This window comes from Paramisgurnus dabryanus, chromosome 12, assembly GCF_030506205.2.
Source record: "Paramisgurnus dabryanus chromosome 12, PD_genome_1.1, whole genome shotgun sequence".
NCBI lineage: Eukaryota > Metazoa > Chordata > Actinopteri > Cypriniformes > Cobitidae > Paramisgurnus > Paramisgurnus dabryanus.
Window position 1 is genome coordinate 10,073,367 of NC_133348.1, and position 18,262 is coordinate 10,091,628.

Below are 18,262 nucleotides of genomic sequence, written 5' to 3' on the forward strand. Positions count from 1 at the left end.
ACACTTGAAAGAGATCAAGCCTCAGCCAAGTAAGAAAAAATGTATGCAAAAGTAACGTAAGCATTACTTTCCATGAAAAGTAACTAAGTAACGCAATTAGTTTCTTTTTTGGGGAGTAACTTAATATTGTAATGAATTACTTTTAAAAGTAACTTTCCCCAACACTGTTTGTATCAATAAAATATTTTTGTTTTTAAATTATACAGTATAAAGATCGTTAGTAAGTAAATCATTAAATGCAAATTTGATATGTAAATAGTCTTTGTCGGATGATGTGAACGAAGCCATTTAAATGATCTGACTACACTGTACAGACATACCTGCTGGAACATCAAGCTCCACGCCGACCCAAACACCCTTCGCAAAGTCAGTCGGCCCAACGTAACGGATGGTTCCGCTTTTATTGGTTCCTACGGTGACATATTCCCCCTCCTTTAACCAATCAGGAAGCGGAGTGTCAAGAGCTTCCTCTGAATCTGACAAGATCTCCAGTCGCTCCTGAGATAAACTCAATGTTGATGAAGAGTCGCAGTCTTTCTCCTCAGCCTCCTCACGTTCCTCGTGCAGAATGCCTTTGAAAGACTTCAGGCCTGAGGTCTTCACTCTCTGGATATGAAAGGGATTGTTGGTGGGGGCAGTAAGGTGTTGCTCAGGTCTGGATGAAGATGGTTCGATGGTTTTCACCTGCTGTACTGGAGGAACCGATGATTTGGATGCAGCTGATGGTTTTGTGGTTTCTGTCCTTGAAGATCTGGTTTGGTCCGGTGAAGGAACGGTGTGAGGTTCGGTTTCAGAGGTTTCTTGAGGTGTAACATCAGCAGGTAGTGTCTGAGGACATTCGACTGGAGGAGACACCCGACCATGCTCTCTCGGGGATCCTGTGGACGTCTCTTCTTCATATTCTTGTCTGGCAGATTCAGGCTTCGTCTGATCCTCTGATGATGATGTGCTTTTCGCTGGAGGAACCTCACTGCTCGTCATTGCTTCAATCTTTTTGGAAGCTTCAACGGATTGGTCGGTTTCATTTTGTACACTGAGAGAGGATTCCTCTTCCAAGACAACTGATTCAGAGAGAGTCACTGTAGAGACACTTGTGGAGATGTAACCACTGGAGACGTCACTGATGGGGCTGTTTGAGGATTCACCAACAGCACTTTGTTTGGGATCTTCTGAAACCTCTGAAGGTGGAAACTCTGGAGGTACAACATCTTCATCCTCCGAAGGAACAGAAAGTTGAGGAACTTCTTTGACCTCTGAAGGATCTGATGGAGGCAGAACCTCCTCTACTTTTACCTCCTCTACTTTTACCTCCTCTGGATCCTCCACAGAAACATCCTAAGAAGATCAACAATAACCCATCAGCACTCAGTACACACTGGATAATCACAACACAAAGATATGCATTCATACACACAAAAGTATTTTAAAGGGACACTCCACTTTTTTTAAATATGCTCATTTTTCATCTTCCCTAGAGTTAAACATTTGATTTTTACGGTTTTGGAATTCATTCAGCCGATCTCCGGGTCTGGTGCTAGCACTTTTAGCATAGCTTAGCACAATCCATTGAATCTGATTAGACCATTAGCATCGCGGTAAAAAATAACCAAATAGTTTCGATATTTTTCCTATTTAAAACTTGACTCTTCTGTTGTGACATTGTGTACTAAGAGAGACAGAAAATTAAAAGTTGTGATATTGATATTTGGGCATTAAAAGGGTGTAACAATACTTGGATATGGATCGATGCATCACTGCCACACGCAAGATATGGATATGAGGTACCTTTATTTTGACACTCTCCACATCCTCATTCTTTGATGTAACGTCCATCTACGCATTTTGCATTTCTTTTTCTTTTTCTTTTCGTGTGCTAGTGTCAGTATTGCAATGCAGCAACAAAGTGGTTGTAGCAATGAAAACACAGCGAAAGAGGCAGAAGACGTTGTGTCTGCTATCTGACCTAAATTGTGGGTTTTGAAATATTTTGTATTTGGAAAATGGATTGGACAAACAGATCGGCAGAAAACCTTTTCCAGCATCAGCTGAAACACTAAAGACTTTGACTGTTGTCATCATTAGCTTGATTTTATCTGACATTTTTCCCCCATTGTTTATTTTACTTTATTTAAAAAGTGTATTTTTTCTTAGTTTGTTTTTGTAAATGTCCCAATTGGGTCAGAGATTGTGCATTTTTTAAAGAGTTTCATTAAACATTCATGTTTTACAACCCCAAATCAGAAAAAGTTGGGACACTGTATAAATTGTGAGTAAAAAAGGAATGGAATAATTTACTAATCTCATAAACTTATATTTTATTTACAATAGAATATAAATAACATATCAAATGTAGAAAGTGAGACATTTTGAAATGTCATGCCAAATATTGGCTCATTTTGGATTTCATGAGAGCTACACATTCCAAAAAAAGTTGGGACAGGTAGCAATAAGAGGCCAGAAAATGTAAATGTACATATAAGGAACAACTGAAAGACCAATTTGCAATTTATAAGGTCAATTGGCAACATGAATGGGTATAAAAAAGCCTCTCAGAGTGGCAGTGTCTGTCAGAGGTCAAGATGGGCAGAGAATCACCAATGCTGCAGCGAAAAATAGTTTTCCGAGTTTCTCAGAGAAAAATTGCAAAGAGATTGAAGTTAACATCATTTACAGTGCATAATATCATCCAAAGATTCAGAGAATCTGGAACAATCTCTGTGCGTAAGGGTCAAGGCTGGAAAACCATACTTGATGCCCGTGATCTTCGGGCCCTTAGACGGCACTGCATCACATACAGGAATGCTACTGTAATGGAAATCATAACATGGGCTCTGGAATACTTCCAGAAAACATTGTCAGTGAACACAATCCACCGTGTCATTCGCTGTTGCCAGCTAAAACTCTATAGGTCAAACAAGAAGCCATATAACATGATCCAGAAGCACAGGCGTTTTCTCTGGGCAAGGCTCATTTAAAATGGACTTTGGCAAAGTGGAAAACTGTTCTGTGGTCCAACGAATCAAAATTTGAAGTTCTTTTTGAAAAACTGGGATGCCATTTCATCCGGACTAAAGAGGACAATGACAACCCAAGTTGTTATTAGCGCTCTTTTCTAGGGATGCACCGAATCCAGGATTCGGATTCGGCCGAATACTGGGCTTTTTGACGGGGTTCGGGTTCGGCCGAATCCTATAATTTTTTTCCACCGAACCGAATCCTAGGCTTGCTCTTCGCTGCTCGACGTCACGCGGCCGTTGATTACACACATCGGGTGCTGACGTGGAGATGAGCTTTTTCTTTCGGTGAGCTTTAGGGGCTGGACACACCAAAACTTTTAAACACGGCTGAAAACGCCTTGAGGACACCAAATGCCAGCTGTTTTTTAGCCGAGCGCTTGGTAGCTGTGATGCTTCAGCTGTGAGCCGGTTGGTTGCTGTGGTAATGTCCCGCCCCTCCTCCATTGTAATTGGACGGCCGTGTGAAAACTGACATTGACGAGCGGAGCTTCTCACTCAAAGTTAAATATAGTTTTCAGCGCGGAGCTGCTTGCTTATTGGAAAAACGAGCGTGTCGCAACGCATTGCTTTCATTATGCATAGGCTTATGGTAATTGTCAAAATAGTTTTCCAACTTGTCATCCTGGCATAATGTACAGTTAAAATTAAATAAAATGAAAAATACATGCTGTGGACGTTGTATAATTCATTAATGTGTTTTACTGTGTTAATGGAATAAGGATGCGAGTAGGATTCGGTATTCGGTTTCGGATTCGGCCGAATCTTAAACGGTGGATTCGGGATTCGGCCGAACCTAAAAAATCTGAATTCGGTGCATCCCTACTCTGATGGTTTGGGGTTGCATGAGTGCGTGTGGCATGGGCAGCTTACACATCTGGAAAGGCACCATCAATGCTGAAAGGTTTATCCAAGTTCTAGATACATATGATCCCATTCAGACGTCGTCTCTTTCAGGGAAGACCTTGCATTTTCCAACATGACAATGCCAGACCACATACTGCATCAATTACAACATCAAGACTGCATAGAAGAAAGAATCGAGTACTGAAATGGCCAGCCTGCAGTCCAGATCTGTCACCCACAGAAAACATTCAGAGCATCATAAAGAGGAAGATGCGACAAAAGAAGACCTAAGACAGTTGAGCAACTAGAAGCCTGTTTTAGACAAGAATAGGACAACATTCCCATTCCTAAACATTGGTCCTCCTCCAGCTGTTCCTTATATGTACATTTAACTTTTCCGGCCTTTTATTGCTACCTGTCCCAACTTTTTTTTTAATTGTGTAGCTCTCATGAAATTCAAAATGAGCCAATATTTGGCATGACATTTCAAAATGTCTCACTTTCAACATTTGATATGTTATCTATATTCTACTGTGAATAAAATATAAGTTTATGAGATTTGTAAATTATTCCATTCCTTTTTTACTCACAATTTATACAGTGTCTCAACTTTTTCTGATTTGGGTTGTATATTTTGGTTGCACTTCTGAGTTAATAAAAATGTAACTGCTTAACTAGGCACGTAATATTAAAGTAATAGATAAATTAATCAAACTAAATCGTAACTGCACCAAATAAATATTTGATGTATCAGCAAATATTGTATCGCTGGCGGAGACAATCGATACGGTATCATATCGCAACAAAATGTCCGATTTACACCCCTATAAAAACTGAGCACATGACGACACACTTACTGTCTGGATGTCAGTGGTTGTTTCTAAAGGAACATCAGATTTGTCTGATGTGAGGTCAGGGATGACAGTAATTATAGGGACATAGGACACTGACTGAGCGTCTTCTGCAGGTGTGTTCTGTGGAGTTTCAATGTAAGACTCAGATTAGATTCTCAACCTCACAAGATTGAAATATTTGAGCTTTTAAATGAAAAGATTTAGATTACCAGCTGACCACCGCTGAGCTCCTCAAGACTTACAGACTGTACAATAATACGTGGCACATTCTTGGGTGAATAAAAAAAAGATGATTTTGTTTATGGTTATCTAATTGTGAATAAACAGTTTAAATACAGATGGTGCAAATATTTAAAATGATATTTAAAAGAACCCAATGTTGTTACCCGCTGGAGGACAGCAGGAGGTGTCAGATCTTTCTTCTCCTCTTTCTTTGATAAGAAGGACTTGAACATCTTGGGCACGGGAGAGACGAGAGCTTTAACTGGGGAAAGATAAGATGCAGCCAATCCTGAACGACCTGTGAGATACGAGTTTAAGATGCAGAGCAGGAATATCAGAGGAAGCAGAGCGATGCTGAGAAACACAGACAGATCTGAAGGAAAGCCTTCAGTGTTATTAAAGCATCAAGCAGTGCTGAGCAGAGATCATGCACACCACAGACAGACAGACAGACAGACAGACAGCATGAGAATATAAACCCTTCATTTGATGAAGCTTGTTTGTGTGATGGGAATTCCTCTGCATTTGTAAAGTCAGCTGAATGTTTTAGTGGATTGGTGTTGTGTTGTTGTGTATGCAGAAGATTTCTTACCTGACTCAGGACTTTGATTGTGAAATGATGCTGAATGCGAGGAGCTCTTTATGGACGATGTCAACACAGAAATATCCTGTCGACCGTCACCCTACACACGAACGACACATAACATCGGACTCAAACTCCAGTGTCAATCTCAAAGTAATGCTTTAAAATCAGTACAACAAATGCTACCATTAGAAATGTTTCTTTCTATTTACATTCATTTCTACTTTATTTCTTCTGGTTTTGAGATTAAATATGACATACTGAACAAGTTCTTAAGTGTTGATTGTGAATAACCAGATAATATATCTTATTCAGAATAGGGCTACAACAACTAATCGATGAATTGACATTAATCAATAATGAAACGAGTGATCATTCACGAATTAATGTCATTATAGGTTAGTTTGGTCTGTGATGTCACTTGCACACCGCTCCACTGTGCTGATATAAAGTCAGCTGCATCTACTCCAGGGTTTCCCAAACTGGAGTTCACGGTCCTCTGGCGGTTTGCAAGGGAACTGCAGGTGGTTATACTTTTTTATTTGTTTAATCTGAATGTCATGTGACCATTACACACCACTGCAAAATATCAGAAAATTGATATGTTTTACCAATCAAACAAAATACCAAATTACTTTGTAACAATAGCAAAGCAACTTACTATTGACAAAAACTTAAAGAACATTTTTTTTTTTACTGTCGGTTCACATCAGACGCGTTCGAGGCATCAAATTTGCGTCTACCGCACAAAGTTGGAGGCTTGAACATTTTAAGTGTACTCGCTTCATTCTAGTCAGCGACATTCATGCGGAATTTCGTGGAAATTGCGTTTTTCAGATTTTTTAACTCGCTGTTTTCCCGCGGCAAAGCTCAATTCGCAGCGCAAATGAGGCGTTTAGCGCGCCGTGATAGACACAATTCCGCCTCATTCGCGCGTCTAGTTCGCACGAATGAGGCGGAATCGTGTCTAAACGCCTCATTCGCACCGCGAGACCTCCAGATACGCATCTTAACATTGAAATCACTCGCACTTGACGCCTCTACCGCGGCTGGTGTGAACGCAGCATTATACAATTTTAAGTTAAACATGCAAATGTGCTATTAAGTTATTGAAATATTAACTTCAAATCACAGGAGGTTCTTCATGTAAATTATTAAAGTCAAGGAGGTTTGGCTGACAAAAAAGTTTGGAAACTCCTGATCAACTCCAAACAAAGACACTAATATTAACTCTTTCCCTGCCAATGACGAGTTTTTACGGCAATTCATATTTTCGCTATTATCTACAAGGTGGTGCTCTTACCCAACTTATAATCCACTGAAGCATCCACTGATCCAAAAACAGTAAAAACTCTGTGTATGTTTTGATCATGAATCTGATCTCTAACAAAAGTCCTTTACAAATTTTCTATTTTTGAAGAAACCTACCCATATTTGAGAAGTGATAAAAGAGAACAAATGAAGATAGGATGAAACATTTTATTTTTGTATGAAAGCAGAGGGTCTGTTCTTTCATTTGATATTTTGTATGTTTATATTTTTAGAGAAAAGAACTTTCTGGAAGGCATAAAACTTTCGTAAAAATCATAAAAAATGCTGGTGCCGGATGGCAACTTTTTTTTAAATGCTGGTGGGGAAAATGAAACATTTATTAACATACATTGGGCTTTTGCATCAGCTATCATCCTGTCAATCATTCATTAAACACTATTTTTATGATCGTATATTATCAATTCATCAATTAGTTGTTGCGGCCCTAATTCATAAGTATTACTTCATGTCTTACTCTGTTTACACTGGGTGAACTGATGCGTTTTGGGATTTTTCCTTTATCTGTCAGATGCTCCCTCACAGCAACCTCCTATAATCACAAAACAACACAAACATTTCAGATACATGCACACACAGTCATACATATAACACACAACACAAGCAGAAGCAGAAGATGACCTGTCTGAGACGCTCCAGCGTGATGATGTTCTCGACAGCTAAAACACTCCTCAGGTATTTCTCAATCGCAGCCTCACTGTGAGGTCCTGAGGTCTCAGCGCTGGTCGCCAGTCTCGCCAGAGTCTCTCTGTCCTCTAATCTCTGCATATCCTGTGAATAAATGACAAAACATCTCTTGTTTCTTATACTCTACTATGATTTCAATCCAATAAGATAAACGTCTGAATCTTTACAAACCCCTGGAATATTTGAGACGATCTCAAACGCGACTCCACAGCTGTGCATGGAGCTACGAGGAGAAATCCTCCTGAGGAGACTTTGAGCAAAACCCTGCAGGATCACATTCATCTCAATGAAATCTCATCTGTTTAAAATCACAGAAACTTCAGAAGCGATCACAGTTCAGACCTGTCGCGCGGTGACGTTTACGCAGATGCGCTTGCGCAGGATCAGCTGCATGCGTGCCGGGTGACTGAGCAGGACGCTGGTACGGACGGTGAGATAAACTCGCTGTTCCTGCCCACCCGCTCGACTCAACTCGGGAGTCTCGTGAACGGTGCAATCCCATGATGCTTCAGCCTTCACCTGTGAAACAAAAAAACTGTTCAGAATCATCACCACTGTTAGGAAACATTTTCATCAGGATGCTGATTTATCACCTCGTTCTCATAGTGTTTGACTATCTGTAAATCAAGAAAATCATCTCTGTCCTCTCTGCTCAGCGCAGCATCCAGACCTCCAGTTAGAGGAGTCGACAGATGATCGTGCAGATCATCGGCTGTGGGAATGATCCAAAGAGATCCAACGGTGAGGTTTGCCATGCTAAGAGATCGTTTACATGTTTAAAAGCTAAGCTAATACTTACCACTTAGATTTAGAAAGATCACAGGGATATGAGTCTCCATTCCAGTTGCAGGAATCCTGCAGATGATAAACAAACATGAGAGAAAGATCAGAGTCCTGTGAGCCATTCCTCATTGAAGCAAATACCCAAGGATGACTCTGACCTGTTAGCAATCCATTTAAAGAAAGATCAACTTTTTAAAGAAACCCTACACATCATCCAACCCCTGTCTAGATCTGTGATGTGTCCTCACCACTCTGCAGGAGCTCCAGGGATCCCGCTGCCCGCAGACGGCACCATCACAGCGTTTCTCTCCTCAGTCAGCGTCAGTCGACACTCCAGGAGCTGAGACTCGCTCTCCACATCCTCTTCTGTTTTATCTACACACAACCACACATTATAAATCCCTATAGATCTAATGTGGTTCTGACAGATTGGCACGCGTCCACATCATCAGCATCTTACCCTGCTTCACGACGAGTTCCTGGAGACGTTGGTCCAGATATTCCTGTCGTTTGGTTAGAGCCGCCAGCCACTGCGCCCTGAGTCTCTCCAGATCCACCTCCTGTGGTTAGAAACAGACAGAAACTCTTATGCTGGGTACAAACTGTTTCTTGATCTAGATTACTCATGGGATTTAACTTCGTTTTATGCAAATTATTTGCTTGAGGTAAATATTTTCAACTTGAGGGAAGACGCGTTTAAGGGCGTGTTTTCGCTGCAATTGTGCCGCCCAATTCACATCATTCACATCGTCACGTGCAAGTTTGCGTCTGTTCGCGTCTGTGCATTGACTTTGTATGTAATCTACTCGCGCAAATCTTTCAGTTCGCATTTGGTGTTTATGGCCTATTATGCTGCACACCAAACGCTAAGCATTGCGTTCCTTGCTCTAGATTACTTGTGGGATTTAACTTTGTGTCATGCTAATTATTTGCTTGAGTTTATTATTTTCAACTTGCACAAAGACGCGTTTAAGGCAAATAGCACGTGTTTCGCGGCAATTGTTTCGCCCAATCCGCCTCATTCGCATAACCATGTGTGAGTCTGCATCTATTTGCATCTAAATCTGTCAATTCACATTTTATGTTTATGCCCCATTGTGCTGTATACACACCAAACACTAAGCATTGCGTTCCTCGCTCTAGATTACTCACAGGATTTAACTTTGTGTCATGCAAATTTTTTGCTGAGTTTAATATTTTTAACTTGAGCGAAAACGCGCTTAAGGGCCAATAGTATGTGTTTTGCGGCAATTGCGCCATCCAATTCACATCATTGGCATCGCCACGTGCGAGTTTGCATCTATTCGTGTCTGTGCATTGACTTTGTAAGTAATCTACTTGCGAAAATCTTTTATTTCGCATTTGGTGTTTACACTCCATTATGCTGCGTACATACCAAACGCTAAGCATTGCGTTCCTCGATCTAGGTCATCTTTGTGTCATGCTAATTTTTCACTCAACTTGAATATTTTCAACTTGCGCAAAGATGCGGTTGAGGCGAATAGTGCATTTTCGCGACAATTGCATTGCATAATTTGCATCGCCACATGCGATTTCGCTTACATTCAAATCATTCTTTTGGAAAGTAATATACTCGCGCAATCGTTGAATTCACATTTGATGTTTACGCCCTATTATGCTGTGTAAACATCAAATGTTAAGCAACGAGTTCCTCGATCTAGATACCTTGCGGGATTTAACTTCATGTCATGCAAATTTTCCGCTTGAATTTAACTCTTTCGTCGCCAGCATTTCTTTAAAAAAGTTGCCAGTCAGCGCCAGTTTTTCTCATGATTTTCACAAAAGTTTAAAATGTTCTTGTTTAAATATATAAACATACAATATATCAAATGAAAGAACAGACCCTCTCTTTTCAAAAAAAAGTTTCATTGTACCTCTCTTGTAATCACCTATCAAATATGAGTAAGTTTCTTCAAAACACCAAATTTTGAACAAAAAGCTGAGATAAGGACTTTTGAAATAGATCAGATTCAGCGCCATCCTCAAAACATGCACTGAGTTCTTACTCTTTCACGTGAGGTGTTACTTCCGGGTTGCATGAGTTGTGGACCTGGTGGATAATAGCTGTATTGCGGAATGTGGAAATACTCATCATTGGCAGGGAAGGATTTTCTCATAATTGACGAGTTAACTCGCAAAGATGCGTTTAAGGTGAATAGCACATGTTTCGCGGCAATTGTGCTGCCCAATGCTTGTCATTTGCATCGAGTTTGCATCTATTCATGTCTTTGCATTGACTTTGTATGTAATCTACTTGCGCAAATCGTTTAATCACAGAAGAGTTTAAACAGAAGTACCTGATAACTGTCCGTGTCTTTATCTCCCACCTTAAAAACAACAGAAGCACAAAGGAAAGAGTCAAACAGGTTCAGAATGATGTGATGGAGAGTAAATGTTGAACATGATTGTTGTAGTTTTACCCTTTGGGTCTCTGTGGTTCTGGCAGGCCGGATGTGATGGACCTCCACGTTACCAATGGAGATGTTGAGTAAAGAGTCTACGATGAGCGGCATTGTGCCAGAATCCTGTACTGAACGCACGTCTACCTGAACACGCCTCGTCTGACCCTGTTAACACACAATAAATACAGCTGAACCCAACATGACACTTTCTGAAGAATATAGCATTTATATATTAGAAGAGACCAAATGATTTTTTAGGTTTTACAGAGAAACACACACATACCTGTTTAAGCTGAAAGATTCCTCCTGTTCGGACGTCTTTGGCTGGCTGAACTTCTACTGGCACAAACTCTCCAACATCATTCAGCTCCAGAATCTGAACCCAGATCTCCAGTCTGCGTGTCACCTCACTCCACCTGTACAACACATGACATTCATTAGTGCTAATATTTTGTGACTACTGCTGAAAAGGTAACTGGGTAGGGTTGCACCAGCCATTCATAAGTTCATACTTAAATTGTTACAAAGCCTAGCAAGTAGTAGCTAGAATGTAACTAACACTGTACTTGTAACTTGTACTCAGTTGCACCATTTGTTCATAAGGAAGAACGTTGCTTGCTAGTAGGTTGTAAGATCTTATGTGACTAAGTAATGCATACATGATTGATGATGTTGTGTTTAAATGACAGTGTACCTCTCTCTGAGAGATCGACTCTTTGACTGAATCACCCCCAGATCCCAGAGAGCCAGATTCCTGCGAGGATTTTCCTGCTTGTGACCATAAACCTCAACAGCTACAGCGCCATCCGTCAGAAACTCCAGGAAATCTTCGGTTATATTCACATCCAGTTTCTACTGACACACAGAGAAAGATGTGAGGACTGACGCTTCTTATACAGGATTAATGAGATGGTTCTCACTGCGGAACACAACATCCTGGGGGCGGGGTTGGATCTAGATTCAACTCCTCCCACTTTATATACTTTGTTCCGCCAAATGAACCAGTATATTTGCGTTGTTGCAGCCCGCAATTAGTTGCAACCTGTGGTCGCCAACGTTTGCTCTTATCAATTTAAGTGTACGTTTGATTAATAATATGGTTGAGAAAGATTCATAATTTAGAAAGTATCACAGTTAGGTGTAAGGAGAGGTACGGACACATTCCCGAGAGTTTGATATCACTGAAGAGATTTATTTGTACATTATCACACTTATAACACAGCTATTCCTATACGAGTAAATATAAAAACAAATTTATTTGATATCTTTTATTAGCAAATAAAAAAAAGTAAACCATCTACGAGGGAAACCTGTTTCCTAATGGCTGTAAGCAAAGACGCGTTAAAACAAGTTCAAAGTCCATAAAAAATAAACATTCAATTTATTAATTTCTAAATAACATGCCATAGCCTATATATTTTAATAATTATGCATATTAATACTGTATCCATTAATAGGTCTTAAACTGCATGTGGTAAGATTACTCATAGTAGGCTTACCCGAAATGTTTTACTCCAAAACATTATAGCAAAAACCTTACATTTCACCCTAAAGGCACTACTTTTATTGTAGTCATAAGTAAAGTTAGTTTTTATGTCAAAATAATAACTTAATTTAGTTACGACTTAATGCGGAAATGGTAACGCAGCAACACGTGTATGACGTGTCTTGTGGTAAAACTGCCGACCAATGGGATCTCTGGATCGGGATCCAGCTCCGCCCCTTGATCTAAATCCAACCCCGCCCCCTGGATGTCGCGTTCTGCAGTGAGACGCTACTCGGATTAATGGCCTGTTTTCACTGAGGATGACAATGATAACATTACAAAGATTTTAAAATCTTTCTCAACTCAATCATAGCAGTGTGTGCACAACTATAACAATAACTGTACAGAGAAGTTTACATTTACACATTTGTTGAATGCTTTTATACAAAGTAACTTTTAGTGCAAGTGAAACTTTGATCAGTATGTGTTCATTAGGGCCCTGTTTACACCTGGTATTAAGATGTGGTCGATCAGATCACGAGTGGACTACACTAAAGACCGGGTGTAAACGGGGTCTAAACTGTTTTGAGCTCGTCCACTTCCGACCACATTCAGAGGTAGTCGAAAACGTATTCAACCGGATAGGCCACCTACTCTCCACCTATAGAGGTCCGGATGTCACGTGACCCATTCGGATTACATCGCCATTTTGGCAGGCAGGGACTGCCGGGAGCAAATGCGAAATGAATAGCGCCAGCATAAGTTTCAAGGCAACAGAGTTCAATGTGCAATTTAATTCAAAAGACATAGCAAAACGTAATAGATTAAACATAATGGATCATTAAAATGCCCCCAGGGTGCTTTTAACGTGTATCGAAAAAGGAACAGATAGCTTTTCTTACCTGCAGTTTCCTAAGATCTATAACCACCTCATAAACTTCTCTCATCCTACTGCAGAGACTCTTTAACTCTTTCACCGCCATTGACAAGATATCTGGTCAATTAAGAGAAAACGCTTCCCCGCCAATGACGAGATTTTCCGTCTTTCCGCAATACCGCTATTATCCACCAGGTGGCGCCCTTCCGCAACTTTTTAAACCCGGAAGTATTGCCCTATGGCAAGCTGCTGCATGTCCGTGTCTGTTTTAAAGATCGCTCTGAATGGGATCTCTATGAAAAGTCCGTCACAAAAATGGAGTTATCTCTGCTTTTTGCTCAAAATGTGGTGTTTTTGCAGAAACCTATCCATATTCAAAAGCTGATTACAAAAGAACCACTGAAGGTAGGATGAAACGTTTTTTTTGTTTGTTTTTTTTGAAAGCAGAGGGTCTGTTCTTTCATTTGGTATATTGTATGTTTATATATTTAAAGAAGAACATTTTCTGGAAGGCATTAAACTTTGGTGAAAATCATGAAAAACGCTGGCGCTGGCTGGCAACTTTTAAAAAAAACGCTGGCGCTGGCTGGCAACTTTTAAAAAAAACGCTGGCGGTGAAAGAGTTAAAAGCATACAAAGCCTGAAGAGGTACAAATGGGACGCAATCTAATTTTGCGATGAATATTCAACTTTGGATAAAACCTTGCTTTGTTGTCATTGAAAGTGCAAGTCAACTGTGTTGTTAGACCCTAGCTGTCCTTGTTTGTAGGTAACGTTATAACACTGTGTGAGTACAGTAGACATTAACTCATTTAATCCCAAATATACCGCGACACAAAAATATCCAAAAGATCAGCCCTTGCAATAATCAATATTGTTTTGTTTTTATGAATTTTTATGAAAACATGTGTAAAAAAATTGAGTTTTATAATCGGTGGGATAATGTGTATACTGAAAATTATTATATAGCATATCAACCCAGTTATAGGCTACACATTTAAAAATGTAATGTCTTTTAAGGGTTACAATTACACACATAAACTCTTATACAACACTTAAAGCAGCTGTACACCATGTTGAAATAGAAAGGTTTGTAAGGTCTAAACAGTTTGATATTAAATTATTGTTCAATCACTATCGATACCATTGCTACAGCCGCTCTAGTGCTCTCCTTATTGCCTGCCAAAATAGCTCTGTTGATTTAATGTGGGATGTACCAAGCACAATGTTTTACATCAGTCTTGATTTCTAGCGTTAATTCAAAATATTGTCCATTGGTGTGGACAATAATATTGTTAAAATTATCATTATAGTTTTTGACGTGTATAGGCTTTAACATCAGGCATGTGGAGCACAACTTCTATATTAAAACACGAGGGAGTATTGAACCTTGGAGTTATCGAACACCACCAAACTCTGTGACTCTTTACTGCTGACAGCAGACAGGTCCACTTCTGGAGCTATAAACACCGCTTCAGGATGATCCCAGAAATGATACTGACAGAAGACAAAGTTTGAGAGATGCTGGGGTAACCCTGTCGCCTGCAAGACCTTCATCTGGACACAGAAAATACTATTTAAGATTAGAGAAACAATTTTACTGCTCCACCTACAGCACTTTGAAGATATTGGGAGTCATTAACATGCAGTTATTATATGTATCTGTGTTGTACATCAAATCTGACTGACCATGCAGGTAAGTTTGCTCTCATCTGCCATCCTTTCAAAGTCTCCACCCTCTGTTTCATGCTCATCCATCCCACCAATCACACGCTCCACCTCAACATGAAGCCGACCTGCGACCTAAAACACACGCACACATGTCGATCAATGCAGGACAGATCACCGACAACAATAATGCCACGACTCTGTGTTTGTGTGCACACACCTCCCCCTTCTGGTTGATGATGGGTACCGCATACTTCAGCTTGACGTCGTACAGCAGGCACGAGAGGAAGACGTTGGCAACACCGATGAGACTGTGGTTTTCCTGCTCGTCGAAGAACGGATCTGCACGCTTAAAATAAGAGCGCATGACCTGAGGAAAGACAATGAGATGAATTCACTTCATTTATAAAACAAGATTGTTTATAAGTGAACGTGACATACGGGGTCATCTTCATCAAAGTCTTTCCACTCTTGGTAAAGTTCTCTCATGTCCACCAGTCGGTTCTCCATCTTCTCCATGGCCCAGATCTGTTTACCTTTACCCTTCCTCCTCACCTCGACCGCAGGCTCGCTCAGAACCGCATCTCGCTGGAGAACAGAGAACATTCATCATGAACACAACTCAATATGTAGAAGTATTTGAGATTATGAGAAGAAAAAGAGAGAGAGAGAGATTTTGCTGACCTTGCGATTGGCATTGAGGTTGGCTGCAGGTATCTGTAAAGTGACTCTGTATTCAGTTTTCTTGTTAAGCTCTTCAGCGATGAATCCGGCCTCCTGCACCAGAAGATTTGCCCTCACAATCTGATCTCGCAGCTTACGAAGAGTCCGGCTCATCAGTGCCTCCCTGAGACCACACGCACAACACACAGATCTTAAAAACACTTCACATGGCATCTATTTTACAGATTTATTTATAAAACAACTTTAAAGGGATAGTTCACCCAAAAGTGAAAATTGTATCACTTTATAAAAAGAGTCCATGAATCATAATGAACTAATACCTAAATTAATTCTTAATTTAACATGAACTTATGTTGGGTTAAGGCATGTACTTATCATAAACTTATGAAGAGTCATCATTAACTACAACACAACTCAACACATGAATTCATTGTTAATTAATACATTAACTAACAACTAAAAAACACCTAGTAGCCTATTTTAACTATCTTAGCGCAAGGCGCAAGCGCATATAAGGCTTGACCAAATCCAATTCTGCTGGTGTAATGACGGAAAAAATTGTTTGTGCGCCTGGTGCACCGTCTAAAAGGGTTGTTCCTATTCTCGTAATGTGTGTGTTTCTTGGTGTGTGTGTTGTTCATAGTGTTTTGTGTATCAGAATAGAAAGAGCTTTATGGCCAAGTATGTTTATGCACACACAATACATTTTTATTGATGACAGAAGCGTCCAGTGCAGAAGAAAGGCAAACACAGTGCAAACATGTTGCAGATAGAAATTACACAGTAAAATAAAATAAAAATAACACATGCTGCGTTTCTATTAAAGATTTGCGAAAAACTGTTGCAATATGACACTGTTTCCTTTAGCCGATGTCATGCTGCGACTAAACTCTAATTTAGTTTTCTCACGATAAGTCATTTAAAAAAATTTGGTGACAGGTGTGTTCAATTTCATTTTGTATAGGTAATTATTGGGGAAAGGATTTGATAAGCCTAGGGCTTCTATCATCCCTTTTCAAACAAGTTGAGTATTACGTGAAATTTTGTTATTTTATGTTGTTTTATTTATTTGCTATTTATTTGTGTTTTAATTTTTCCTTTTTTCATAATTTAACCTGATCAGGATCACAGTGCCGTACACGGCACACCCCTTCCTCGCACGCGAGGCTGCATAAACGTCATTGTAACTTTGAAGCATTAAATCTTCCAAATATACGGTCATGCGGCACATCGTTTGAAAGCTTAGACTCTCAGGATTCCATTAAGCGCACACACAAAGCATAATATGATTTATAGCAGTCATAAAACTGTAATCTAGTTGTTAGTTACCTGAAGGTTAATTACTTACCTTCAAAATCTTCCCTTTATCTGCTTCGTTGAAATTGTCCAAAATAAGTTGTTCATAAATCCAAGGAAATTGAATATCCAAGCCTTTTAATCCAAAATGATTTGTTCACCTTACAATCTTGACGTTTCTGACCGAATTACGATATAAATACTGTAAACAATGAGTTCACTACCGGACATTCATTCGACTCTCACTTTTCATTCACGATTTATAAGGCTACATTCGGGTGTCACATTTATTGTGCAACGTCTGAGGAGCAAATACGCCCCCTTGTGGAATTTCAGCCGTTTCATAAGAGGCTACTTTTCAATACTGCATCCTTAATAATTCAATAATTATAAAATAATAATCATGTGACTTTTATGCACATCAGGTGACATGTAAAAAATCTTGCAGTTTTACAATATATTTATTTTTCGAAATGCCTGAAAAACCACCACACCAGAGCATAAAAACGTATGATTGAGTTAATTGTGTGTGTGCACAATTTGAAGGGTAATAGAAACGCAGCTACTGAAATAATATAAATAATGCAATGTTTGCATTGTGTTTGCAGCATGTTTGCAGTTTGGTCCGTCACCTCTCTTCACTCCACTGCTGAATTCGGCTCGGTGTGAAAGCAGATGAGTTGATGTTGAGTTCACTGCTGCCGTGATGCTGTGCATGAGAACCCTGCGGCTGCAGCTCTGACGACAGGCGTTTGCGCAGCTGCTGCAGTTCCTGCTCGTACATCAGACGCTGCCGTTCAAGAGCCGAGCGCTTCTCTTCCTCATGTCTGCGCTCCAGGGAGTGAAGTAATGACTGCGTGGGGTCTGAGAAAGAGAGAAAGATACAGGTCAGCACATAAAAACAGCAAAAGGCCGCATCTCTTGATTTGTGTTTCTCTCACCATTGTTTCCCAAAGCTTTCATCATGACCTCCGTCTGCGCAGACTCAAAACTGAAGCTGGCCTCGCTCTGATCTACATCTACATCCAGTGGTTCAGGGTTAAGAGGAGTCTTCATCACACCGGACTCCTCACCACGATAAATACTAGACATGCTCATCCTGACAGACACGAGACGAGACGCACACATAACTGTAAATAACTCGTGTGTGTGCTACTTACTGCCCATCATGTCCAAAAAATTTCAAGCACAGAGTAAACTGTGACCACATTAAAAAATATTTCAAGTATCTTTGACATTTTAATTTACCATGTGTTGTAAATCCATTTTTAGGTTTCAGTAAACAAATCCATCTTGGTCAACATCAAATCGATGACTCTGATTAAAAACCTAATGAAAACCATAAGCCGTGATGTCTCTTACAGACCTGAAAAAGTGGTTGTTACCCCAGAGGATTCGATCACCGTGATATAACTGAACGGAGGAAGAGACGACAGCTCCGTTTACACACGTACTGCAGACAGAAAAACACAAACTCTTATAAACGCCTTTATTTTACACTAAACACTTC

The 18,262-nt window shown here is 40.0% G+C and overlaps 1 protein-coding gene across 2 annotated transcripts in view; it reads right to left on the bottom strand.

Moving 5' to 3' along the window:
- kif13bb (kinesin family member 13Bb) overlaps positions 1-18,262 on the bottom strand; it is a 28,542-nt gene that overhangs the window by 1,103 nt on the left and 9,177 nt on the right. The window contains exons 16-40 of one of the 2 annotated variants that reach the window (XM_065256548.2): positions 18,119-18,205; positions 17,694-17,851; positions 17,385-17,616; positions 15,457-15,619; positions 15,214-15,360; positions 14,993-15,142; positions 14,794-14,907; positions 14,494-14,661; positions 11,436-11,593; positions 11,025-11,157; positions 10,760-10,906; positions 10,637-10,666; positions 8,779-8,878; positions 8,567-8,693; positions 8,335-8,390; positions 8,129-8,247; positions 7,878-8,054; positions 7,707-7,799; positions 7,470-7,619; positions 7,306-7,380; positions 5,529-5,619; positions 5,101-5,234; positions 4,924-4,983; positions 4,718-4,834; positions 321-1,335 (exon numbers count right to left, since the gene is read on the bottom strand). In XM_065256548.2, coding sequence (XP_065112620.1) covers positions 321-1,335; positions 4,718-4,834; positions 4,924-4,983; positions 5,101-5,234; positions 5,529-5,619; positions 7,306-7,380; positions 7,470-7,619; positions 7,707-7,799; positions 7,878-8,054; positions 8,129-8,247; positions 8,335-8,390; positions 8,567-8,693; positions 8,779-8,878; positions 10,637-10,666; positions 10,760-10,906; positions 11,025-11,157; positions 11,436-11,593; positions 14,494-14,661; positions 14,794-14,907; positions 14,993-15,142; positions 15,214-15,360; positions 15,457-15,619; positions 17,385-17,616; positions 17,694-17,851; positions 18,119-18,205 — 4,001 coding nt within the window. The remainder of the gene's footprint in view (positions 1-320; positions 1,336-4,717; positions 4,835-4,923; positions 4,984-5,100; positions 5,235-5,528; positions 5,620-7,305; positions 7,381-7,469; positions 7,620-7,706; positions 7,800-7,877; positions 8,055-8,128; positions 8,248-8,334; positions 8,391-8,566; positions 8,694-8,778; positions 8,879-10,636; positions 10,667-10,759; positions 10,907-11,024; positions 11,158-11,435; positions 11,594-14,493; positions 14,662-14,793; positions 14,908-14,992; positions 15,143-15,213; positions 15,361-15,456; positions 15,620-17,384; positions 17,617-17,693; positions 17,852-18,118; positions 18,206-18,262) is intronic. The other variant, XM_065256549.2, reaches the window with a different exon arrangement.